This window comes from Trichomonas vaginalis, chromosome II (genome assembly GCF_026262505.1).
Source record: "Trichomonas vaginalis G3 chromosome II, whole genome shotgun sequence".
Classification (NCBI taxonomy): domain Eukaryota; phylum Parabasalia; order Trichomonadida; family Trichomonadidae; genus Trichomonas; species Trichomonas vaginalis.
In genome coordinates this window covers 25,574,772-25,600,670 of record NC_067204.1, presented here as the reverse complement: position 1 = coordinate 25,600,670, position 25,899 = coordinate 25,574,772, and the positions used below count along the sequence as shown (strand labels likewise).

General features: G+C 32.6%; 11 protein-coding genes and 4 pseudogenes across 15 annotated transcripts, besides 4 other annotated features; 10 read left to right on the top strand and 5 right to left on the bottom strand.

The window, feature by feature from the left end:
* Positions 1-2,634: part of a mobile genetic element that runs on past the window's edge.
* Positions 1-18,384: part of a mobile genetic element that runs on past the window's edge.
* On the top strand, positions 5,521-5,841 carry TVAGG3_0609010 (organellar and viral DNA polymerase type B; the record flags this gene model as incomplete). Its single annotated transcript, XM_001304578.2, has 1 exon — positions 5,521-5,841. One exon carries the CDS (start codon positions 5,521-5,523, stop codon positions 5,839-5,841), a length of 321 nt encoding a protein of 106 aa, XP_001304579.2.
* Positions 6,187-6,731, top strand: TVAGG3_0609000 (organellar and viral DNA polymerase type B; the record flags this gene model as incomplete). The annotated part of the gene is made up of 1 exon (XM_051239970.1): positions 6,187-6,731. A coding segment is annotated over one exon (545 nt), but the record flags the coding sequence as incomplete, so codon positions are not given.
* Positions 7,257-7,712, top strand: TVAGG3_0608990 (uncharacterized protein; the record flags this gene model as incomplete). The annotated part of the gene is made up of 1 exon (XM_051239969.1): positions 7,257-7,712. One exon carries the CDS (start codon positions 7,257-7,259, stop codon positions 7,710-7,712), a length of 456 nt encoding a protein of 151 aa, XP_051097793.1.
* On the bottom strand, positions 8,380-8,565 carry TVAGG3_0608980 (uncharacterized protein; the record flags this gene model as incomplete). The annotated part of the gene is made up of 1 exon (XM_051239968.1): positions 8,380-8,565. One exon carries the CDS (start codon positions 8,563-8,565, stop codon positions 8,380-8,382), a length of 186 nt encoding a protein of 61 aa, XP_051097792.1.
* On the bottom strand, positions 8,599-8,853 carry TVAGG3_0608970 (uncharacterized protein; the record flags this gene model as incomplete). Its single annotated transcript, XM_051239967.1, has 1 exon — positions 8,599-8,853. A coding segment is annotated over one exon (255 nt), but the record flags the coding sequence as incomplete, so codon positions are not given.
* On the top strand, positions 8,945-9,294 carry TVAGG3_0608960 (organellar and viral DNA polymerase type B; the record flags this gene model as incomplete). The annotated part of the gene is made up of 1 exon (XM_051239966.1): positions 8,945-9,294. A coding segment is annotated over one exon (350 nt), but the record flags the coding sequence as incomplete, so codon positions are not given.
* TVAGG3_0608950 lies at positions 10,988-12,722 on the top strand (annotated as a pseudogene). The gene has a single exon. A coding segment is annotated over exon 1 (1,735 nt).
* On the bottom strand, positions 12,937-13,705 carry TVAGG3_0608940 (annotated as a pseudogene). Its single transcript has one exon. A coding segment is annotated over exon 1 (769 nt).
* On the bottom strand, positions 13,730-14,002 carry TVAGG3_0608930 (uncharacterized protein; the record flags this gene model as incomplete). The annotated part of the gene is made up of 1 exon (XM_051239965.1): positions 13,730-14,002. One exon carries the CDS (start codon positions 14,000-14,002, stop codon positions 13,730-13,732), a length of 273 nt encoding a protein of 90 aa, XP_051097789.1.
* Positions 14,048-14,482, top strand: TVAGG3_0608920 (uncharacterized protein; the record flags this gene model as incomplete). The annotated part of the gene is made up of 1 exon (XM_051239964.1): positions 14,048-14,482. The coding sequence occupies one exon, from the start codon at positions 14,048-14,050 to the stop codon at positions 14,480-14,482; it is 435 nt and encodes a 144-aa protein (XP_051097788.1).
* Positions 14,510-16,084, top strand: TVAGG3_0608910 (uncharacterized protein; the record flags this gene model as incomplete). Its single annotated transcript, XM_051239963.1, has 1 exon — positions 14,510-16,084. The coding sequence occupies one exon, from the start codon at positions 14,510-14,512 to the stop codon at positions 16,082-16,084; it is 1,575 nt and encodes a 524-aa protein (XP_051097787.1).
* TVAGG3_0608900 lies at positions 16,115-16,554 on the top strand (annotated as a pseudogene). The gene has a single exon. A coding segment is annotated over exon 1 (440 nt).
* On the top strand, positions 16,603-16,839 carry TVAGG3_0608890 (uncharacterized protein; the record flags this gene model as incomplete). Its single annotated transcript, XM_051239962.1, has 1 exon — positions 16,603-16,839. The coding sequence occupies one exon, from the start codon at positions 16,603-16,605 to the stop codon at positions 16,837-16,839; it is 237 nt and encodes a 78-aa protein (XP_051097786.1).
* On the top strand, positions 17,709-18,060 carry TVAGG3_0608880 (protein of unknown function, DUF4107 family; the record flags this gene model as incomplete). Its single annotated transcript, XM_051239961.1, has 1 exon — positions 17,709-18,060. A coding segment is annotated over one exon (352 nt), but the record flags the coding sequence as incomplete, so codon positions are not given.
* Positions 18,385-22,955: 4,571 nt separating the features above from the next.
* Positions 22,956-24,353: a mobile genetic element.
* TVAGG3_0608860 lies at positions 23,604-24,298 on the bottom strand (annotated as a pseudogene). Its single transcript has one exon. A coding segment is annotated over exon 1 (695 nt).
* Positions 24,354-24,708: 355 nt separating the features above from the next.
* Positions 24,709-24,746: a mobile genetic element.
* Positions 24,747-25,899: the final 1,153 nt, after the last annotated feature.

Here is a 25,899-nt window from a genome sequence, read left to right as displayed (position 1 = left end):
GCTCTGTTATGAGTATATGACGAATGAGGTTAAATGTCTTACCTGAACCCATCTTTCCACAATAGAAAAAACGCCATTTGAACAGAATCATATCCTTTGAAAGGAAGAATAAGAGAAGAGTTAAGTTTGTCTGTAGTTTCATTCATGTCTTCATCTACTCATGTATTAAATGCTTCATTTATCTCCATTAAAAATGCAAGTCAGAAATATTCAGAACATAGCACCGAGTCTAACTGACAAGAGTATAAAGATATACTATGAACACGTTATGATGAAACCACCAAAATTCAAGAAAGTCAGTATACTTATGAATATCCAAGACACTGGGTAGAGTATGTAGGAGGGAGAAAGCTATTGAAATCAGACAGGTTCGAAGTATTCCAGCAGGAAGAACAATATTATTGAAGAACTTTAATGTTTTGAGTATAATGATGAAACAAAGAAGCAAGATAGTTTTCGTTGCTGTGTATGTGAACTTAGACAGGAGATGACATGAAAGATTTTTAACACAAAGCTTCAAAAGTAGTGAGAGAACAACTGACTGCGGAAGCATCCATTACCTTCAGAAGTTACCATAGCATATAATTTTGAAACAAACTCAATAGATTTTAAAGTCATCTCTGCAAAGAAGTCAGGTTTACATTTAATGAAGCAAGATGTATATTCGAATGAAAACTTCAAAGCTATTGCATGGTTAGATAATGACGATTGCTTTAAGAAAATCTTTAAAATTCAGTGACTCAAAGATGTCAATAGATGACCTTCGTGGAATGTTACCATCGACGTTTACAGTTGAAGGTTCAGCAGGATTGCTTACAAGATTGTCAATTGGTGGTATTTGGTCTCGTGAGAACATTGTTATAAAATCCAGTATAAGTGAATTTGCTGAAGAATCTATATTATGTCTTCAAACTACATGTATTCGCCGCCAAAGCATTATAGTATAACAAACTTTGTCAGTAAGTTTAACATAAGACTTGTCGAACCTTCTTCAATGAAAGATGTTGTGCTACCCAAAGACGGAAAGGATGGACTCATTATTGAGATGATTTTAATAGCATATTAAATGAGCTTGTTCTTGAAGATCATTCATGATGAAATAACTGTTGTAGAAGATGTTAGCAATTGTTCAGACATTTTGAAGCGTATAGATGATATAAGAAAAAGTTAGATAGACCGCAAAGGTGAGGGCGAAGCCCGTGAGAATGTTTATGTTTCATTGACTTTCTCCAGTAACGAGAACTTTTATGAGATAAATTGAAGAGAGATGATTTTAATATGGGTAAAATGGTAGCTTGGGCAGCTTTAGGCGCAATGGGAACAAAACATTAGCATTTGGAGCAAAAGCACTTGGAGCTTATGACGCAGTAAATAAAATGAGTGGAGGAAGGGTTTCGAAGACATTAGATGCAAATAAGGGAAAGATTGGAGGCTGGGTTGCAAAGAAGTTAAGATTAAAATAAAAATAGGGCTCATAAATAAAGCATCCAATTTGGTTGCGACTGAGTCAGAAAATGCTTTAGGAAAGGACATGAGTTTGCAAAACACGCAAAAACTTTAATGACCAGATGAAAGGTGAAACAATGCATTTAAATAGATCGATGCGAATGAAAAGTTTCTTCTCCACCAGAGTTCTTCCGTATGGTCCCTATGGAATGTATGGAAACCCTTACGAAAGACCATTTGACCCATTGACTGGTGAAGTAATGGTATCATTACGGACGAAGAAGAAAGACAGTCAAGTGGAGACAGACGTGAAGAAAGCAACTAAAAGAAAACCAAGGAAGAGAGTTATAAAGCAATGAATTCAACAGGTGAAAAAAGGTGAAAAAAGAGGTGAGATCTCACCACTTCACCTAAATATATTTTGTGCTATGTTTTTCATCGTGGTGAGGGATATCTTTATTTTAAGTTTATTTTTATATAAATGACAGAACAAAAAATATAACATATCTACTCAACAGGAATGAGACCCTTACTGAACTATGTATTCGTTTAATGCTTGATGAAACAATGGTACATATTCTCGTATGGTATACAGCAGCGTCCTGTTTCCATCTGTCGTCGTATATGTAGAGCTCAAATCGCAGTCCACCTTCTTTTGTACAATATGTAGCTTTTATTTAAGTAGGCATTTATGTAGATAAGGCATTTTTCTTCATCGTCCTGAAATAATTTTGTTCTTTGTTTGAAATATAGTTTTTGTCGTTCCTCTGCGACCACATAAGGAATTGTATGCAATGAACTTTGCGTCATAAGGGATTGTAAATATATTCAGGTGTTTTTCATCGTCAATGGTCGTCTTTGTTAAATGCATGTTTCTCAGTTTTACTGGAAGTTTGATAGTTCACGAAACGTTCTGGGAAGAGTCATATAAATGTCGTCGACATGTCTTTAACAATGAAATAAAAACAATTTAAAAAAATAAAATAAGGTTATTTTTTATTTAGTGAGGACGGTAGGGTTGAAGTCGTTAGTCGGAGTTGTTAGTGAAGTCGTTTATGTGTGGCAGATTAGTTTTGTAAAATATTTAAGGTTAAGTTCGGTGTTTGTGTTGTGTTGTAAATATATCCGTTACCACGGTTTCGTAAATGGTGTTCAAAACGCTAAGTGGTGTAGGAGGCGCGCAGTGCCGACATGTAACACGACTTAGGATACTAACTATCCAACGTAGCAACGTAAAGATACACTAAACAATTTAGATAGACACGTTGCATGGAAATTGAAGGTCATGCCAGAAACTTTGAATGCACATGAACTTACCAGCATATGTACGAACTAAGAAAGCCGACAAAATCTATAGTAGATGAAATTATGCAAGAAGGTCGGAAGTAAATGTGGCTGCTTAATGGAAAAGCCTGATTAAAGAGCACGTGCAGGATGAAGATATTTCAAACAATCAAGATTAAAAAATTAGGGCATGCATCGAAATAGTAACAAAAACATGGAACGAGAGGTTGCAACTGTACAAGAACAAAGAATTTATCCTCCTACTTTCCTAATGGTTTAATACACAAACAAATATAAATATGTGTAGAAGCATAAAACTATAAACGTTAAACATGACTATTCTAACAATGAAGCCCAGATTCTTGAAACCATATATCCTATTAGGCTCTATTTATACGTTCAATGAACTCAACAAATCCGCAAGTGTTTTAGGTTTGGATACGTGGGAACATGATATGTGAATAAATTCCTCTTATTAGTGCGAACTTTCAAGCAACAGGTGGTTCGATAGAAAATTAAAGAAGCAACTTCCACCGCACACTCATACAGGAGCTACAAACAACAGGTATTCATTACATCATAACAAAAGGGTTATACAAATCTTGCGCAGGTTCGGATAGACCGGGAATGGCATAGTACTGATATTTCAAGTGACCCAGTTAGATTCAGCGCAGTATGTTTCTAGTGGACCGCAGGAATCATTCACAGACACTTTCACAACAAATCCAACAGGATTCGGTGTAAAGATTACATGGCCCACATTGTGACTATATTCGCATGGCACCGGTGGTCAATGGAACTCGCTTGAGCACTAGCAATAATTTTAACTTTACATAAAATGAGCTTGAAAGACAGTATTCCGACACACATCCATGGAGGTCTTGGAAGAAATTCCATGAAGCAGCAAAAGTTGGGCATTACTAACAAGAGCTGAAATGAAAGGTTCTTTGACAAAAAATGTTGTACTCAAACAACAATAATAAACCCTTACGACTACTTTTTACGCATTTACTCCAACACTCCTAGACGGCATACCAATTTGACACTCTCTTTCCAAAGCAGAAAAGGAGGACATAAAACCATCTCCTCATCTTCATTAATGGTTAACACTGTAAGGCATATGCAATATCCCAATGAGGAATAAACAGGAACTCCGTCGAAGTGTTAGAAGTTTACAAAGTTTGTAGGCAGAACATAGCCCAAGTACTTTTAACATCAGACCAGGATTCAGCATAACCCTGGCAAGCAATGAAATCACAGATTTCTCATTAAGCTACATATCACATCACTACTGGAGACCATAACCGCATAACATACTCGCATCATAAACCGCCTTCAGTAAGGACGCTCAGAAGTTTAAACCAAGAGCGAGACTTACGCGAAGAAACAATGAAACATTTTCTCGAAGATCATAATAATTCCTCAACAAATTACTACAACAGACATACACAAATCATGACAGCAACAACAAGAAGAACAGATATACAAAAGAAACGAAAGCCAAACGACAAAAATATCAGGAATTCAACACAATCTTACCTCACTTCCTGGTAGCAAAAGTTCGTGTAGGTTTTGACACAACCGTTGACAAAGAACGTTTAAGGTTAAGATCGGAAAATTATATATATCGTAGAACTCTACGCAAGGTAAATGGATATCTTATAAAAGCTGCTGACGACTCCATAGCTTTTACCTCGTCATAAATTAGTACGAAAGTAGTAATGGCAAACTTGCTGAAAACCATTGACGAAGCAAAGCGAGGAGTGGTTATTGAAATACTTGGCTATAACACAAACACGATGACACTTATAAAGTAAGATATGAAGGAGGCGTTGAGATGTTATATCATCTAAGAAACTTGAGAGAATCTAAAATCCAACTCATCTGGGACACCTATTAAGAGCGGGAGTACTGGAAAGATAAAAACATGCCAGAAAGAATAAGAAAATCTTCTAAACTTTTTCGTTGGATGTAAATCAGACCAAAAATATATTTTAGTGAAGAGGTGAGTTTCAACTGTTTTTCTCACTAAATTTTTCACCCTCACCGCTTAGCGGCTCAGATTGCTTTTGCTTTCTCGTGAATTTTCTCATGAATTTCGCATTAAGATAGAAAAAATAAAGTTAGTTTATTTTTATTTATTTTTTTATCTTGTATGTAAAGATATGATTTCAAAACAATAGGTTCTACAACAATTCAAACACATACAGCACCAAACTCGCTAGTCATCGAATCCTACATCTATGTTAGTAGAGATGAAAAGCTTCTTCCTTCTCATATACTTTTGAGACAGAAATACAAAGAATTAAGCAAGATTTTTAAAGTAATTTAGACTGTAGTGCGGAAAGATGAAACAAATGAACAGTATCTTTATGACATGCAGGACATTATGACCTATTTACAAAATTGCTGAAATCCAACAAAAAAGCTCACTATTCATGGAATTCGATGAAATAGAAGTGAAACCAACTGATTCAGTAGAAATAAAGAAGTTCATACGTAAAGTAAACTATGAATTCCTTGGTTTTCATTGCAACCATAAAGTTATGGCAAAGATTGCGACAATGGTATATAAGAACAATCTCTGACATTATAATCTGGGGAGTGTAAGACATACGACAACTTTGTTTCATTAGTTGCTGAATGTGTATGGCAGATAAGAGATAAAGATAAAAGATGTAAAATATGGAATGGACAAATAAAACCAACAACTTTTGAGTTAAAGAAAACCATTGACGCCTTAGTTTGTTTCTTGTTCTAACAGGTCAAATTTCAATGTATAACGCAAAAATGAATCCGCAATGTTCAAAATGTAAAGCAGCAATGAGGAAATATAACTACTCCGTCAAAGAGATAGAACGTATGAGAAACGACTATGCTGACTTAAAGAAAGAAGTAGAGAAACCAGCAGAAGATAAAATGGACATGTTAGCATTTCTGAACAAAAACTATCCAACAGCTGACGATTTCCTTCTATCTGACGTCAAGAAGAAGTATAAAGAAACTTTCGGCATTGTTAAAACTTTTGACATACTGACAGAAGAAATAGAAGCTACGAAATTGTTTAGAATTTCAAATATACATCGTACAATTCATGTAAAACGCTTATAAAATAACTGGGGTGAAAAATTAGGTGAGAAAACAGGTGAAATCTCACCTCTTCACCTAAAATATATTTTTATTGAATTCAGCAACAAAATTCTGAGTAAAATAATTTTTAGGGCATGTGTCAAACCGTTGAGTTTTCACAAAATTTAAAAAATAACGTTTACCATGTAAAACGCTTATAAAATAACTGGGGTGAAAAATTAGGTGAGAAAACAGGTGAAATCTCACCTCTTCACCTAAAATATATTTTTATTGAATTCAGCAACAAAAATAATGAATTTCATTAGTTAGAAAAATAAAGTTAGTTTTATTTTTATTTATTTTTTTATTTTGTATGTAAGAACAGAAATGACAAACATTGAGTTTGAAACAGTTAGAAAGATAGACAATGACACCAAAGTGGTTAGAATAGGTGATTTAAACGTAAGATACTCAAAGAAATACAACAAATATTCTTTGTCAGACATTATATCTCCATCTGGAAAGAAAACAAACGACTGGGTTAGAAATGCTTCAACTCAGAAAATTTTGACAAGAAATCCTGAGCTTATGATATCGGTAAGATTCTATGGAACTACAGCATATCTCATTGACAAAAGTCTTATACCAATAGTTTTGTTATGGTTAGACCCAGTTGTTGGATATAACTTCATAACTTATGGTTCATTCGATACGGAACGTTGCAGTGAAGGCTTACTTTACATCGTTCAGAAACCGAAGGACTTCAATACAAAGAGATATAAGATAGGAAGAACATATAATATAACTCAAAGATATGACAGTACAGTCAATAGAGTCAAGGTTGTGTTCGTTAATGATATGAGAGCTGCAGAAACAGAACTACTTGAAAAGTTTGAGAAAATGTATGGTGCTCCCATGAAAGGTAAAGAAACGTTTGAAGTAGATGAGATAGATAAAGCTATAAAATTATTTGACGAAGTTGCTGAAAAACATGTAAAGCGTTTATTTTTGGTCTTTTGTGAAAGTCAGAAAATAACGCTAATTTTATTTTTATTTATTTTTTTATTTTGTATGTAAAGACAGTAATGACAACATCAGAGAACACAACAACAGTTATAGTCCATGAAGCTATAAATGAAGAATACGAATACATACAGTATAACAAACAGTTACGTCTCATTCGTTCAGTCAAAGATGACATGTACCAAATGCAAAGTATAATGAATGCTCTTCGTTCTACAAAGCAAGCATATCATTGGTTTGAAAACCAACAGACAAAAGAACTTTTAGAAGAATTTCCTCATATGATTGCTTCCCTCGGAAAACCGAGAGAAGAGATTCCGTACGAAAATCGCAAGAATTTGGCACCTGGTTTGAAAGGTTATTATGTTCATAGACTTTTAGTAAACGCTGTAGCAATGTGGGCTTCACCTCGTTATGCTTGTTATATTTTCATGATGTTAGATGAACTATATAAAGCAGAACGTGGAGAGATGGAAAAGAAACTTCAAGCAAAAGATGAAGTCATTGAATCCAAAGACAAAAGCATACAGAAAAGAATACCACGTTCAGTACCAAAAGGAAAGGAAAAGAACTATAAGTATATGATTTACGCTGAAGAGTTGGAGAAAGAAGAAGATAGAGATATGGTTATGTTGCATTTAGTGAGAAGAAACAACAAGAGCTTTTATGACTTAGCTAAGATATATAAATCTGACAGAAACTGGTTCTATCGTGAAAACTTACCGATTTCAATGACACCGAATGAGCAAATAAAGGAAATTGTCAAAAATACTCTTCCTCAAACACACTATGACATCAAAGGTTGCACAATACTTACATTCAAAGAAGACTTAACATTACTGAAAGAAAAGATAACAGAATATTTCGACAACTTCAAAGAGGAAGAATGAAAACTTACCGATTTCAATGAAAAACATTAACTTTTTGACGAAGTGAAGATTTGCACTTTGTCAAAATTTAATGAAAACTTACCGATTTCAATGAAAAACATTAACTTTTTGACGAAGTGAAGATTTGCACTTTGTCAAAATTTAATGAAAACTTACCGATTTCAATGAAAAACATTAACTTTTTGACGAAGTGAAGATTTGCACTTTGTCAAAATTTAATGAAAACTTACCGATTTCAATGAAAAACATTAACTTTTTGACGAAGTGAAGATTTGCACTTTGTCAAAATTTAATGAAAACTTACCGATTTCAATGAAAAACATTAACTTTTTGACGAAGTGAAGATTTGCACTTTGTCAAAATTTAATGAAAACTTACCGATTTCAATGAAAAACATTAACTTTTTGACGAAGTGAAGATTTGCACTTTGTCAAAATTTAATGAAAACTTACCGATTTCAATGAAAAACATTAACTTTTTGACGAAGTGAAGATTTGCACTTTGTCAAAATTTAATGAAAAACATTAACGTAAACATTAACGATAAAATTTATTTCCTGGACTGTTGTCAAAATGTCATGTTGTCATCATTTTTAAAAGAAGTTAATTAACCTGGTAGCACATGGTGACGTGGTGACACTTTCAGTTATTCAAAAATATATTTTTGCTTAAATGACGTCAGGGTCAATTTCTTCAACCATTTCACTTCCTTCGTCAATGTCAATAGAAGCTTCTTCAACCTTTGGTAAGAACTTTTGTATGACATCTTTGTTCGTTATTGTCTTCAGAGATGAAGGATAATATTTCACAACTGTTTCACCTTTCTTATATTCTTTCTGTTCGGAAAGATTCATAGCAATACTGAAGAAGTCAACGTTAGAGTTCTTTATGACAGTATAATGAGTATCTTTGACATTCACGAAGAAACTCTTTTGTTTCAAAACTACTGCTAACTCTTGTGAAGTATAACGTTTGCGGTCAATGACGATAGCTAATGGTCTGACATACTGACCAAACTTAGATTCTTTCACAAACTTCTTGTTAAAGATAACATTAACATTTGAAGCATTACTGAACTCATTCTTGATGGCATTAGCGAGAGCATTGTATGAAAAGAACTTGCAATCTTGCATGTGTTTCATTAAAATAAAAATATTAAATTATTTTGAAAAATAACTTTAAAAAATCTAATCTAATTTTTTCAAAAAAATATTTTTTTATTTCCTACTAAAGATGTATCGGAAGTTGTCTAAGTTAGAACACTCGGAAATAAAACAACTTCTTACAGAAGCTAATATAGATGTTGCAAAACATTACGCAACAAACAAAAAAGCACTCGCTGACTTCATTAAAGACTATAATGGTGCAATAAGTTATGATAGAATTCATGAGTTCATAAAGCTGCAACGCGGCGAGGACGAAGTCCATGCAAGAGCATTTCCTTTAAATGACGTTGCTATTGACTTATATCATAGACGTTCAGTACCTCATGAAGTAAGAAGAGAAATGTTTGACATAACAAATGCGAACGTTGGTGAAACAAGAAGAAGAGACGACACACTGAAACAACAGAGAAGAGAGATGTTTAAGAGCGCTATAGAACAAGTTCGCAAAGCTAACGATGTCCTTCGTTCCATTGACGACAAACCAAAAGAAGGTGAGAGATGGTTAAAGAAAGATGAAGAGAATAGGAAGAGGAATGTTAAGACAGGCAATAGACTCATTGACTTTAACATCGAAGCTTTAGATGAACCAAACAGAGACTACTTACACAAACATTTCGGTAAGGTTTTCATGAGACTCTTAGAGAAGATTAAAATAAACTCCAACAAAGATGGATGGTATGTTATAAACTTGGTGGAAAGTATGAATGTTCTACGTTAAACCTCAATAATATTGGAACATTACTACATCAGCTCTTGAAGGAGAACTTTATATCAGAGATAGAAGCAAATGCTGCAGGTATTGTTGAAATGCACTATGACTTCTTCTTGACAAACATAAAGAATCTTACTGAAATAAAGATGTATGATTTAACAGAATATGAAGGCTTAACGATGTCAGATGTAAAGAAAGGCAAACCAAAAAAGAGACCATATAGAGATGAAAGCACACTGACAAATGACCAGAAAGCCATTTTGGAAGCTCTTAAGCAAACAGGAAAACCCAGCACTTATAGAAAGCTTTTGGAAAGATAATGGTGAAAAGAAGTTTTATAAGAAGAGAAGCGGTCAGTTCTGGAAGTATCTTTGCACATTACCTATAAATCTTGAACGCTACCAAATCTTCAATGAACTGAACAAAAGAACTGCAACACTTATGACAGAAGATAACTGCTTCGTTTATGCTTGCATTCAGGCTGGAGTAAATGAAGAAACTATTGACCACATGAGAGAAGTCATTCGTGTTAGAGACTTTCCTCAAAGTAAAGTACAAGAAATTTCTGACGCAACAGGTATAGCATTTAATGTTACCATTGGTTACTTCAATGACTCAAGATATAATGAAATAAAGAGATACATACCAAAAGAATGTGAAACTGTTCGAACTATTGACTTACTTCTTGTTGAAGACCACTACATGCTAAATGAAAGACTTCCAATGACAACATATTTCATTCGCAACTATATAGAAATCTTGAAGGAGTGTGGTGGAATGAACATTGAGAAACAGATGAAGATTTATACAAAGAGAGAGAACAAATATGTAGTTCGCATGGATAGAACTACACCGCTATGGGATGTTATGAAAACATTGTGGGAGTGCAAATATTTCGAACCTATTTCTTATGGAGAACTTTTCACATATACGACTGACTTATATAAACAGAACCTTGCACCATTTAAAGATTTGACGTATGCTCCAAAGTATTGTGTACAACTGAAGAAGAAAGCAGAGTCAAAAGAAGTAAATAAAGCTAAATGTAAGTTCATTCCTGAGCATGTTTTCTTTGCTGACTTTGAGTGTAGTACGGATGGCTTTCATAAAGCTTTTAACATCTGTTATGACAGTGAAGATGGTTCAGTGAATGAAAGCATTTGGGGTCAGAACTGTGCAACAGAATTTTTGGAACGACTTCCTGACAAGAGTTTAATATATTTCCATAACCTCAGTTATGATATAAACTTCATCTTAAGACACATGACAAAAGTGAAAGGAACTCCCATCATTAAAGGTTCACGAACAATGCAAATAACTGGCTTATATAAAGGACGGGCAATTATTATAAAAGACTCTTACAGTGTTATAAATAAGAAGCTTAAACTATTTCCTGCTATGTTTAACTTACAAACAGGACCGAAAGAAGTATTTCCATATAACTACTACAGCAGTACTTTGTTAGCAAATGACAACAGAACTGGTGTCATTTCTGAAGCATGTAAGTTTATCCAGGATGCAGATACATTTATGAAAAACATAGATTCCATCAAAGGTTGCAGAATAGATGAAAACCACTTCGACTTAGAAAAGTATAGCACATTTTATTGCAAACAAGATGTAAGAATTTTAAGAGAAGGTTTTGTTAAGTTCCGCAATGATATATTAAAAGAATTTGATTTAAACGTTTATGACTACGTTAGTATTTGTTCTATTGCTAACAAATTGTTTGAGAACAGAGTATACTTCCCGAATGGAAATCTTTATGACCTCTCAAATAAACCAAGAGAATTTATTTCGAGATGCATTCAAGGTGGAAGATGTATGCTGTCAGATAACATGAAACAAAAGAGCGAAAAGAAACTCATTGCTGACTTCGATGCTGTTTCATTATATCCCTCAGCTATCGCGAGACTTTATACTTTAGAAGGAATTCCAAAAGTATTGAAGGATGAGATGTTAAGCACAGAGTATCTCATGAGACATTTATTCAACGACGACCAAAAGGAACCCATTGGTGAAAAGTTTATGTCTGGCTTCTTTGTTCTCATTAAGATAACAGAGATTGGAATACATAGACACTTTCCTTTAATAGTTTGTGACCCTGAACTAAATCCAGAACTTAACGTTCCCAGAAGTTCAAACACTTGCTGTTTAATGTATGTTGACCATATAACATTACAAGACCTCATAAAATAATCAAGGTGTCAAATGTGAAGTGTTGCAAGGATACTATTACGATGGAAACAGAGATATTAGAATAAGAGATGAAGTAAAGAAGTTGTTTGAGTTAAGGTTAAAGTATAAGAAAGAAGGAAATCCTTTGCAAGAAAATATAAAGCTCATTCTGAACAGTATTTATGGCAAAACTATTCTATCTCCTATTGAGTCAAAAATAACCATAGTAGATGACAAAGATGCTATAAGATATGCCATCAGAAACTACAACCATATAGTGAAGTTCGAAGGTTTGGATGGTTCAGATAAAACTATTTTCAAGCTAACGAAAAGCATTTGCAGACACTTTAACTTCTGTCCACTTGGTGTTAACATTCTGTCTATGTCGAAGAGAATAATGTGTGAAGTATTCTGTACTGCTGAGGACTTAGGAATGGACATCTTTTATAGCGATACGGACAGTATGCATCTCTACAATGAAGATATCCCTCGTTTAGCTGAAGAGTTTGAGAAACGTTATGGAAGAGTTCTCATTGGTAAAAACCTTGGTCAATTTCATAGCGACTTTGCAGAAATCACAAAAGATAAACAAAGTTTAGCATACAAGTCAATATTTTGTGGAAAGAAGACTTACATAGACTTACTCACGAATGATTTAAATGAAGTTGCATTTCACTGCAGAATGAAAGGCGTGAAGCAAGATGTTATTGCTTTAACCGCTAATGAAATGTTTCCTGACTCTGTTCAGTGTTTCTATGATGAAGATAAAGGTTTAATGATTCCGCAAGGAAAATTTGACAAAGACTCTGAGTTCAGTGTTATGAAGTTATATAAAGCACTTTATGACGGTCAAGAGATTGGATTTGACTTATGTAAGTCATGTCAACCTTGCTTTGCTGAAAAGTTTAACTTCTCAATAACGACTAAAACAAGCTTTATTCGTAAGTTGAAGTTCTGAGGTCATTTATTTTTGTCAGCAATGAGGTAGCAATGAGGTCATGAATGAGGTCATGAATGAGGTCATTTATTTTTGTCAGCAATGAGGTCATTCGTGATAAAAATAAAACTAGCGTAGATTTTACAATACTGCGATGGTAGAGTTTAAGAGTTGTGCTTCAATGTAGAGACAGTCCTTATGGTCTGGAGGTAAGAACACTGGGCAGTTATGGTCATGAGTGGAGAACATGTCTATCCAAAACTCACGATTGAAGCCAGTTAATTTATAGTATTTAGGATTTGGTAATGGTGAAGTTCTTGTATGACCAATGAACTCATTTTCAACTCCCTTACTTAAGTTTGAATATAATATAGCTTGCTTTCTATCCCAAATGCCAGGTGTTACAATCTTTGAAAATTCATTTTTCCTCGGAAGCATTGCATCATAATTGAAAACATTCTTGAAGTCTTCATTGGGTTCAGAGATTTGAAACCTTATACGTAATGGATTTTCTTTCTCTTTAGCTACTTCATTGAATGGTGAATATATAACAAACTGACAGTCATGAGTTCCATCTTCATTTTCATTAAATTCATAATGAAAGTCTATAAGTTGTGGCTGACTACCTTCTTCTTTCAGTTGTGCAAGAAACTCACGTAAAGGCTGTAAAGTTTGTACTTCAATGTTGAACTTTTTCTCGAACATCTCATTAAATGAAATCATACATTGCAACAATGTTGTATCGTCTTTAAAGTATTTGTATATGTGAATGTTTTGGGCGCTTAAAGACTGTTCGTCATTTTTCTATCTCGACTTGAAGTATAAAGTCAACCTTTCTGAAAGCACGTGTTATATACATAGATGTTTATGCCAATGTACTTCTCTTCATTTATGTTCACAATCCAGTCTGTTGGAAACTTAAACGTTACTCTGTTCCCCTTTATTTTGACGTCAGGGTTTTCACTACTGAACGCAACAGTTAAAGGTATTTGTCTATACATTTAATTCGGATAAAAATAAACCATTTACTCTTTCTTTGCTTCAGCTTCTTTAGCTTTTTGTTCTTCCTTTGCTTTTGCTTCTTCTCTAGCTTTCTTCGCCAGCAAACGTGGGTTCTTTTGTCTTCCAGCAGCTAATGCAGCAAGTTGTTTTTCACTAAGTTTTCTCTTTGGTCTCTCTGGCTTTTGTTCTTGTTTTTGTTCCTTCAGTTCGGATAAAATTTGCTCGCGAATTTCTTTCTTCAATGCTTCAACATCTATGACCCCTTGGGTCTTGTCCGTATGGCTTGTCTGAGTCATTTGACTGCAGATAAAAAACAAAATTAAAACTTTAACCAATGTAAAATGAGCTTGTCAAAATCAGAGCGAGAGTCTATTATATTAAATGACGCAAGAGGAATACAACATCCTTTCTATTACGTAAGTCAGAGTAAAGATGGTAAAATATACGTAAGAAAAAGAAAGGTTCCATTAGCGAATGCAGAAAGCGACAACATTAAGGTGTATGGCAAGGGTGAAGTCCACGAAGCCCATATAAAACCTTCTATTCAAACTGAAAAGTCAATAGAACCAGAAGAAAAGAAGCCAGATGTTCTTTCAATAACGAACCAAGAGCTTATTGCAAAGTTCGTGAATTTCATTGAAAAGCAAACCGAGTCAAAGAACCCTGACCTACCAGTGAAAGAAGTTGAGACAAAAGAGAATGTACAGTTCATTGAAAATGTCAAGAAACAACTTCCACCACGAATGCCAAGAAGAAGAGTGAGAATAATGAAGTAAATAGATATTTTTATCCGAAGTAAATACATGCAGAACGAACAGTTAAACGAATTTACTCCAGCAGAGCATATTCATCAGATTCGCTCATATTTCGATATCATAGACAATGCAGTTCAAATTGGTGACACTAATAGAAAATATTCTGACGCAAAGATTCCATCACAACCTGGAACTGCTAAAGATAACACATGGGTAACATTCAATCTCTCACCTCCTGGTGAAAATATGTTGGACCTTTACAATACATTCATTACGTATAAAATGGAAGGTCAATTTATTGTAGATAAAGAAATTGGTTCAGGTTCCAATAAAACAAACCCACCAGGATTTTGGATTGGTTTCGATGACGCTTTCTATGCAGTTGCTGGATATCAAATCCTTGCAAATGGTCGTATCGTATATTCTCAAGACAACGCAAGAGAAGAAGCATATATAACTTCAAACTCACAAACTACCGAACAAATAAAGAAAGTAGATGTTTTCTCAAAGACTCGACATGAAGATGTATGGAGTCATTCGGGAACATGCAGAACAGGACAAATTGTTAGTGGTCCAATTACAGCAGGAAAATCATTTGATTTTAAGCTTCGTTTAAGAATTCCTGTTAGAAGATTCCTTCCATTAGAAGCTATTCGATTTATTCCAGCTTTTGCAGGAAACATTCAGCTTAAAGTAAAGTTCAGTAGCGACGCCTTACAATGCACATCTATATCTGTAAATGATATCATTGCTTTCAATCCAACTCTTAAAGTTGCATTTGCTTCAGATTCAAATCCACCGACAAATAAATTTGTTCCATGGAATGAACCATTCACTATGATAACGAAGGCAGTAGAAGCTAGTGGAACAGTTACTATTACAACTGTAACCCAGCAACTATTTCGAACAAAGATGGATTTTAATGAATGTTTCATTCATCCAAAGTCATTCTCTTTAGACCCTAACATTTATACAGAACTTGTAGAACATTATACAAACGAGGCTTTATGTTTTCCTGTTAAAGTTATGGATTGGATTCCTATGGACGGTTCATTCTCAAAGAATACAGATAGTTCAAGTGCAACATTTACAGCAGCTTATACGCCTATTAATGTTAAAAGTATTTGGGCACTATTTAGAAAGAAAGACAACTATTATGTTAATTTTGAGAACCCTAAGTTTAAATATCTTCAGCTTTCCATGGGAGCTTATGGAAATATGCCTGCAGAACCTGAAAAATCATATGGACCTGTATTTTATGAAATGGTTGCGAACGCTTGCAATACAAACAATGATATGATAGGATTTAATGAAGATGTTATGAGGTCATTGGTGGATGATGGTAGTGTGGAACATAAATGGGATAGCTATGACAACACACATTTCTTATGTGGTTTTCCAACAGAAGTGGACTTTTGCTTCCAGCAAGGTCAAACATCTACTGCTCCAATAACATACAAATTGTCTGTTAAAGGACCTATTGAACTAGCAACTGAAAATGTACCAAAGCCACTTATTGGATTTATGAGGGATTGTTGCTTTGCCATTCAGGTGCGTGCTAATGGCATCCCCATAATAAGATTAGATGACTATAACTTAGCTACGGACGACAGTGAGGAATAAAGGATGAACGTTTATTTTTAAAGCTTATAAATGAGTTCTTCATCAAGCTCTCGTGAACCTTCACCATCTATGAAACAAACTTTACCAAACGATTATGGAGCACCTATTGAATATTTCTTACGAGCTGCACAATGGCAAAGAGCAGTCTCACCAAGGTTAGGTGTTCCACCAGCTCCTGTCAAAAATAGCATTTGGTCAAGTCCTTATATAAATATGGTCTCCCACTAGGTTTGCTAGCTACAGCAGGAGCAGTTATGATGTTGAAAAGAAATAAAGCAAATGTTGTAAATAATACTGAAGTAGCTGAAGTTAAACAAACTCCAACGCCTTCACAAGCAAAACCTTCAATGACTCCTGAACCTATGGAAGTACAAACTCCTGTTCAAAAGTCAACTCCTAAACCGACTCCAACATTTAAACCAGAACCTACTCCTCAAATAAATCGTAAAACTCCTGCGTTTCCTTACTGAAAAAATAACGTTATTTTTATTTAATATTAAAATTTTTATTTGATTGAAATGACAAATAAAGTCACTGAAGCAATGAAACAAAAGTTTTTGGTAGAATACATTAAATCAGGAACTATTCCAGAAGGTTTTTACATTCATACTATGAAGGATGGTAGAGTTCAGTTTAGAAAGATAAAGCAACCATTAGATAAAGAAGGAATTTTGAGAAAGATTAAACTTCATGAGGACAACATTGCTGAACTTAAGCAGAAGTTAGAAGAGTTGGATAAAGGAAGAGAGTTATAAAGCAATGAATTCAACAGGGTGAAAAAACAGGTGAAAAAAGAGGTGAGATCTCACCACTTCACCTAAATATATTTTTGTGCTATGTTTTCATACGTGTGAGGGTGGTGATATCATTAATTTTAAGTTTATTTTTTATTTTAATTTTATATAAATGACAGAACAAAAGCAACTCATTCGAATTCCACAGTATAACAAACATACATTTAAACATTTATTCTTCCTTCCTGAGCATAACATGTTCTTTCAAATACATCCGAGACCAGTTGACTTTTCATTGACTGTGTATAAAGATAGAAATAGTTATATCATTAAACCATACGATGACGAAGGTAAGTTATGTAAATTGTACGTTAAGAAGTTAGAGAAAGTTTATGGCTTCAAGTATGACTACAATAGGGTTAACACTGATGATGAAGATATTGAGGAAAATTTATGAGAACATTAGTGAAGTTGTTAGTGAGAACGATAGTGAGAACGTTTATTTTTTTACATTAGTGAGTTCGTTAGTGAAGTGGTTGGCGGCTTTGTAAATATTTAAGGTTAAGTTAGTGTTGTCGTTTGTGTTGTAAAATATACGTTAACGGTTTTGTAAAGTGTCAAACCGTTATCTTGGGTAAGGTGGAACGCAGTGCCGCAGTACCCAAGATATGTTTACTAACTAACTCATTCATGATGAAATAACTGTTGTAGAAGATGTTAGCAATTGTTCAGACATTTTGAAGCGTATAGATGATATAAGAAAGAAGTTGGATAGACCGCAAAGCGGTGAGGGTGAAGCCCGTGAGAATGTTTATGTTTCATTGACTTTCTCCAGTAACGAGAACTTTTATGAGATAATATTGAAGAGAGATGATTTTAATATGGTGTAAATGGTAGCTTGGGCAGCTTTAGGTGCAATGGGAACAAAAGCATTAGCATTTGGAGCAAAAGCACTTGGAGCTTATGACGCAGTAAATAAAATGAGTGGAGGAAGGGTTTCGAAGACATTAGATGCAAATAAAGGAAAGATTGGAGGCTGGGTTGCAAAGAAGTTAAGATTAAATAAAATAGGGCTCATAAATAAAGCATCCAATTTGGTTGCGACTGAGTCAGAAAATGCTTTAGGAAAGGACGATGAGTTTGCAAAACACGCAAAAGACTTTAATGACCAGATGAAAGGTGAAACAATGCATTTAAATAGATTCGATGGAACTAAAGAAAATGTTTCTTCTCCACCAGTAGTTCTTCCGTATGGTCCCTATGGAATGTATGGAAACCCTTACGAAAGACCATTTGACCCATTGACTGGTGGAAGTAACTGGTATCATTACGGACGAAGAAGAAAGACAGTCAAGTTGGAGACAGACGTGAAGAAAGCAACTAAAAAGAAACCAAGGAAGAGAGTTATAAAGCAATGAATTCAACAGGGTGAAAAAACAGGTGAAAAAGAGGTGAGATCTCACCACTTCACCTAAATTTATTTTTGTGCTATGTTTTCATACGTGTGAGGGTGGTGATATCATTAATTTTTAAGTTTATTTTTTATTTTATTTTTATATAAATGACGAAAACTATTGAGATAACAAACTACAACGGTCATGAGTTCAAGAACTTGTTCTTCGTTCCTCGTGAAAATACATTCTATCAGATACGAGGGAGAAAGGGTAAAGTTAGTTTGAGCGTTTATGAAGGAATGAAGAATGGAAAGTTTATACAAGCATACGATACAAACGGTAAACGTGTTTCATTAGCTTTGTCAAAACTTACTAACATTTATTTTGACAGTGATTTTGACCTATATGAAGAAGAAAGTGAGTCAGAAGAATATGAACTGTTATGTGAAGCACAGCAATGGGAGGAGTTGCAATACTTTTGTAAGTGAGAACGTTTATTTTTTTACAGTAGTGAGGTGAAGTGGTTGGTGGCTTTGTAAATATTTAAGGTTAAGTTGGTGTTTGTGTTGTAAAATATACGTTAACGGTTTTGTAAAGTGTCAAAACCGCTAAGTGGTGTACGGAGGTGCGCAGTGCCTCAGTACACGACTTAACCATACTAACTGAGTCATCATTACTGATGGAGATCCCGGATATGATAAGCATCAAGATGAATTTATTAATGAAATTTTGCAAGGTAATGATCCCGAAGAAATATTTAAAAGAGCTACTGCTATCTTAAAGAAAGGAGATCAAGTTGTATGGATTAATGATCTCATACATATGTCAAAACTTGAACGTACCAGATTACTCGATGCAACACTTAAGCTTTTAGTTCATCCATCTGATCTGAATACAATTGTTGATGTTAACAAGATCAGAGATGCAATCGAATTCGGTGATGCTCTTAATGATACTTCACCTCTGGGAAGGATAAAAGATAAATATCCGATCACAATATTTTCAATTAGAGCTGTAAAGGCGCTTCTAGAAAAAAACTATTATAATGAAGCATTATTCATAGCTCCACTTGCATTCTGGTATGAAAGCATACGAAATGAGGCATTTAATGCTGACACAAGATGTCAAATGATGTGGTTTGCATATCTGCTCTTGGTACATCATTGCATTCAAATGAGAGACCGTCACATTAAGACAAATCTTGGTGTTGTCAAAATAGACGGAAACATTTATCCGGTCTATTATATGGGAACTTGGGAAGTTGTAAAGCATCTTACAGCAACAATCATTTGTTTCCAATATTTTTTTCAGTATTAATTCAACATTTTTCAATTTTTCTCATTTGACAACCATGACGGAAGAACATTTGAATGGTTTACTTCGCGTCATGGCTCATTTTAAGTATGATTTGTCAACAACCGAAACATCTATTGCAGAATGTAATTTAACACTCAAAATTCATAAAAAATACGATATTGACTGGAAAACCCATTCACGTGACTATCAAGCTGGTATTACATTTGAAGACATTTACACAATGCGTCAAGATTCACGTCAATATGAAATGTGCAAAGAATATGCATATGCCTTGTTATCCAAATGTGGATTTAGATATAATAGTAATTCCAGCGTTGATGTATTGCTTAGTTGGGTGAATGAAATTAATCAATTTCACTCAAAAATTTTAATGTCAACACATATATCAAATCCAATTTCAGGTTATAGTATTTTTTCACGTTTATCTGTCAAAAAAGATGTTTTTGACAACCCAATCAAAAAAAAATCACGCAAGAAAGGATTAAACGATTTAGATCCTCATAATGACAAATCTGATCCTCTTGAAAATGATCCATTATATGAAGAAAGCCATATTGCTCAATTATTCCCAGAAAATGTCATTTTACCATCAAATTTTGCCAAGAAGGCAAACAAATTCAGCGATTTTGAAACATACATTCATAATACATTAAGTAGATTTCATAACGGGATCACATATGAGAATCTAGAGTTTGCTATTCTAAATGCGAAACGTCATCCAAAACACATTGTTGATCTCATAAATAAAGGCAATTTTTCACAAATCTTAAGGAGTACACTTCGCACAATGACAATTGAAAACAAAGTGAATTATAGTCATGTAACCACACTCTACTTCGCTGCATAGCTCTCAAAATAGAGCTCCTTTATTATAACTATCATAAATTTCAAATCTCAGATTGAAATATTCGTTAAATGATAGTTCTTTTGTATATTTGTATACTATTTTGTTTGTATTAAACTTGTTTGTTATTTTTAGTCACAAATTATATTTTTTAAATTTAATTAAAGTAAAAATTCCTTTAATGGTAATGTTCGAACATTGATTACAAGATAATTAAAATATATGACCTCATTATAAATGAATTTTAACTCTAGATAATTGAGAAAGCTACAAATTGTTTCTAAATCTTGAAATTATTCGATGTCAATCTAATTTTTCTTGTTATAGCCTACTTCTATGGTGTACAGGTTGTCATAATTACTATTTTAAAGTGTAAAACATGCTTATATCAATCAGGACGTTAAAATGGAAAAGTACATACCAAGCAAATGTTTGGATTTATATGCGACAGCCTTTTTAATGGATGTGACAAAGCGTTTCAATATAGATTTTGATTAAAGCATAACTGCAAATTATAATTTGACTTTATATGTACCAATAATAATGGCAATTATGAGTTTTTTTATATAAATTATATCACACCGCTTCTAGTAATTTTTAGCTTAAGCATATCATCGGCTAATTTTCAAAAAAAAAGAATTTCAAATTTTAATCCAAATTCTTTTCTTAAAATTCACAATCAAATTACAGCTTATCTTTAATAGTCTTATTCATTCTATGCTTTTTTTTCGGCTCCATAAAAGTCATAAATTTTTCCATCATAAATTTGTTAGAAATTGGGTTACCATTGCCAAACATTTGGATAGAAAAAGCCCAATAAATTATACCCAAAGCATCCAAACATGAAGATATCATATAAGAAATATAGTTTAATTCAGTAATTCCCTAAAATCTAAAATGTTTAAGAACGTTTGTTCAATATCTTACAATCTAATTCACAGATTTAGCATATGTACTACGTATCAAATATACAATGTGATCTCTCAATAAGCTTAGAAGGTTAATTATTAAAATTAAATAAAATTCTACAATTAGCGAAAAATAATACGGCAGATAATATGCTTATAGGTAAAGAAATTCAAAGAGCATTCCTTAAATTTTTTCGAAATTTATCAAAACTCGAAGGTAAATCATCGAGTGATATGCGAAAAAAACTTTTTTATTCTATTAATGATAATAAATATATTAGCCATATTAAAACTTTTCATTTTTTAAAACTCATAGAAATACGTTTGATATTCTTCATTAAGAACATATAAAAACGAGTATAATTATCATAATCTGTTAATTTACAATATAAATGCTTTTCTGCTTGTAGTAAATATCAAATAAGAAAATAATAACATTATAAATTTTTCAAATAAGAATATATTATCTAGCATCTAAGCATGAAGATATTTAGAATTTGGATATCTAAATTCTGCTTAGATTACTTTCAAAATATAAGTCAATAATCTTTGATTTTATTAAACGCTAATATTGGATAGTATATTTTCACAATTTAATTGTAGTTAGATAAATGATAATTCATGTAACTCATTGATTTCGATCAAAAGTTATATTCACCTTGTTAAAAAAAAATAAAAAAAAACTGGGTGCTTACTGATTTGAACATATTGCCTTTGAACCCCACGACATAACCAGTAGGCTAAACGTACAGTGATTTTTTTTATAAATTCTAGTATAAAATACTTCCCGCAGGGCATTTGTTTAATTATTTCACATTCTGATGACATAATTTTTAATATCATAGATAATGAAAGCGAAAAATATATAAAAATCGACAAACATGTTATAATGAATTGAGAGCTTTACGTGTCAAAAAACACATTTCATACTGATTTCTATAAAAGGTATCTTTATTATAGAAGTGTAAGCTATATCTGTTTGTTTTTTTATTATAACAAATTCAAAATTCTCTTATAAGGATTAGATGAAATCTGTATTACTAAATCATTAGCTAAATGAAGGTTCAAATAGAAAGTAAATATCAATTTATATGATACTGAAACCAAATAGTTCTTTTAATAAAAGATAACACGCTGAAAATTATTGAGTATTTGCAAATCTCAAAAATCTATTGGTGAATTTGGCTCAACTTTTAAAATTATAACATCCATATCAAATCATAAAAGCAGACAAAAATTAAAGCCAAACCTATCGGCCAATTTTTTTTGATATTTTGATTTTTGAGGTATACTTTTAAAAGTGGATTTAAAGCACTGATGAAAAAACATTAACTTCTGTCGTTATGATTATTGATTTAGACAATAATGATTTTAATCTTTGATTATCAAAACACTAAAGTCATCTTTTTAACATTTGCTTGGTAGCATTAACTCAAGTCTAAAGTACTATTTTATGTGGCACTCTTAGAATTTTTGTATTCATTGTACACGCTGAAATAGTACCATTAAAGTTATGGCGGACTTTCAAAAAATAGTTTGGTCACCTCTTTTTGCAATCAGAATCTCTTGGATTTGTAAAATTTAAAATAATATAACAAATATATTGTGTATACATTATGTAATGTTATAGTAAAGTTAAAAGTTGTAAAAAATAAAATTGTTTAAATTATTAAATTATTCTTGAAAACCATGAATTTGAGGTAATGGAAACGGTTCCCTCTTTTCTTGAGGCATTCCAGCAATTACATACTTTGGAATTTCTGAAGAATTTTGTGATTCATTTGAAATTATTTCTTCATCTTGTCCATTTCCGTAATCTCCTTTTCCTTTTACAATCAATTTTCTTGCCTTTCGTCTTTCTGAGCGCGCAGATCGATATTCTTCTGTCTTTTCTCGTTCCGAGCGCAACTTTTTTTCTTTGTGCTCTTCAATAAGAGAATCCCGAAGGATAGGATGAATTGGCTTAATTCCTGATAAATTACGTAGTTCAAGTAATCCTTGATATCCTTCATTGTGGTAAATTGTAGCAATATCTGTTCTGCCTTCATATGAACTGAGATAATTTGTATGTTTTGGATTAAAACGGCATGATCGAGCATTATATGACTCATTTATATGAGTTGCATAATCCGGATTAACAATTTGAAAAACTGATCCGGAATCTTTTAAAAATTCGAGTAGATGATTTCTTGCATTTTCGTTTTCAAGTCCAGCTGTCCATATAAAATGTTCTTTTTCTTCATCTTTTGTGGAATGTAAACAATATTCTGGTGAATGATTTCCAATTAGATGATCTACGGCGTGGAGCCAATAAAATAGCATCTGTTCTTTGGAAATATGCTTATCCAATAAAGTATTAAAGAATATTTTGAGTCTGTTTTTGATACCATGAAAAATTTTTGAGTCGACGATAGGCATGTCACTTTTTACATACTCATTAGAAGTAAGACGTTTCCAGCACAATTCGAATTTCTTTTTGCAATGGAAGCCATCTTGATATTCAACAGCATCAGGAAAATGCTTATGAACAATATTACGGGATTTATTATCCCTATCATGGCAAAAACCGTCAACAATACCTTTTCCCACCGTATCTTCCAAAATTTGAAGAGCCTGATCAGCGGCAACAGATTCCATTTGGCATGAGGCACTAGTATAATTTCCAGCTTTACCTTTACGAGATCTAACGATTACGAATTTTGCCACAATGTCACCTTTAGGACCCATTGCTACAAACTCACACTCGTCTGCATTTCTAACATGCGAGAAATGAGCATCGATGGTGATAACAGTTCCAGGCTCAAGTTGCAATGCATGATTTTTTACACTTTTTTCAGCTAATTCCTTCGCTTTCTCGAGAATCACCTTTTGAATCCTGTAAAAGTATTGTGACGATGGTACATCTATACCAGCCTCTCTTAATAAGTTACTTGCTTCTTGATATGTTTTACCGCAAATCAAAGTGGCAAATGTAAATGATTTGCCATCTAATTTAATTAGATCACCGAATCCTTCATATTGGACGCGAATAATCTCAGAATTTGTGGCGTCATGTACCTCCTGTGATGTCATTTGTCAGTTTTTTGTTTCTTCACTTCTGAATACGACACCTTGAATTATGGGTTTATTTCTAATAATTTACAATTTACTAACAGTATTCTTTTTGAGGATACTGACATTCAACGTAAAAACGAGAATGTTTCGAAATAATAAAAATTTAATATAATATTAAGTCATTTTTAAATATTTCTGTCTCAACCCTGAATGTTTATTCCCCTAAAAAGAGATTGCCATAAGTCTATGGAAATTGACCATAAATAACTTAGAGCTATGGAATAAATTGATTTTAATATATTTTTTTCTAGAAAATATCTTTTTTAGAGTGAAAATATAAATTGTTGGAATTTTCCTTACCATAGGGTTGTTATGTTGTAAACAGAAATTCATCAAAAGTGACACCTCAGAAAAGCTAAAATATTGAATTTTTGGAACTTTTGATAGAGCACGTTTTTAAATATTAATTAAAGTAAATGTATATTTTGTAAAGATTCTTTTTAATAAAAAAATAAAATTTTGAAGAAGAACACAAAATCTTCTGAAAAATAATATCACATAAACTCATATTATTTTCTAATATATAACTATTTTATATAAAAATCAAATTCAATGATCTTAAAAGCGAAGGATAAACCTCAAAATTTACGAATATAATGAGTGGGAATATAATGCTTATCTATCATAAAACCATATGAAATATCAATTTTTGCTTTACGCCTAATTTTTGACGACAATTAGCAAAAAATGTTAAATGTTAACACTCAGTCCATTTGAATATGAAAAATAAAATTGACTTTGATTAAATGTTTTTATTTATCATGCAATTCTTCTTGCGACCAAAGGTTTGAATAAAATTTCAAAAAATAAGATAGCTTAAAAAATAATATACGGTAGTGTTTACTAATAGATGAATAGTATATAAATTCTATTAAAATGGATTTGATCCAAAAAAATATAAAACCAAAAATAATTGTTATAATTTAAATGAAGAAGTAATTTAAAACGATTTTATTTATGATCAAATTTTATATATTTTTTGGATCAAATCCATTTTAATAGAATTTATATACTATTCATCTATTAGTAAACACTACCGTATATTATTTTTTAAGCTATCTTATTTTTTGAACTTTTATTCAAACCTTTGGTCGCAAGAAGAATTGCATGATAAATAAAAACATTTAATCAAAGTCAATTTTATTTTTCATATTCAAATGGACTGAGTGTTAACATTTAACTTTTTTGCTAATTGTCGTCAAAAATTAGGCGTAAAGCAAAAATTGATATTTCATATGGTTTTATGATAGATAAGCATTATATTCCCACTCATTATATTCGTAAATTTTGAGGTTTATCCTTCGCTTTTAAGATCATTGAATTTGATTTTTATATAAAATAGTTATATATTAGAAAATAATATGAGTTTATGTGATATTATTTTTCAGAAGATTTCATTCTATATGCCTATGAAAAGTACTCTCAAAACTAACCTTTTCCTAATTATAATTAAATCTAGAATATTGTCTTATGCTTAGTATTATTTCATTTTTCTCATTCAATT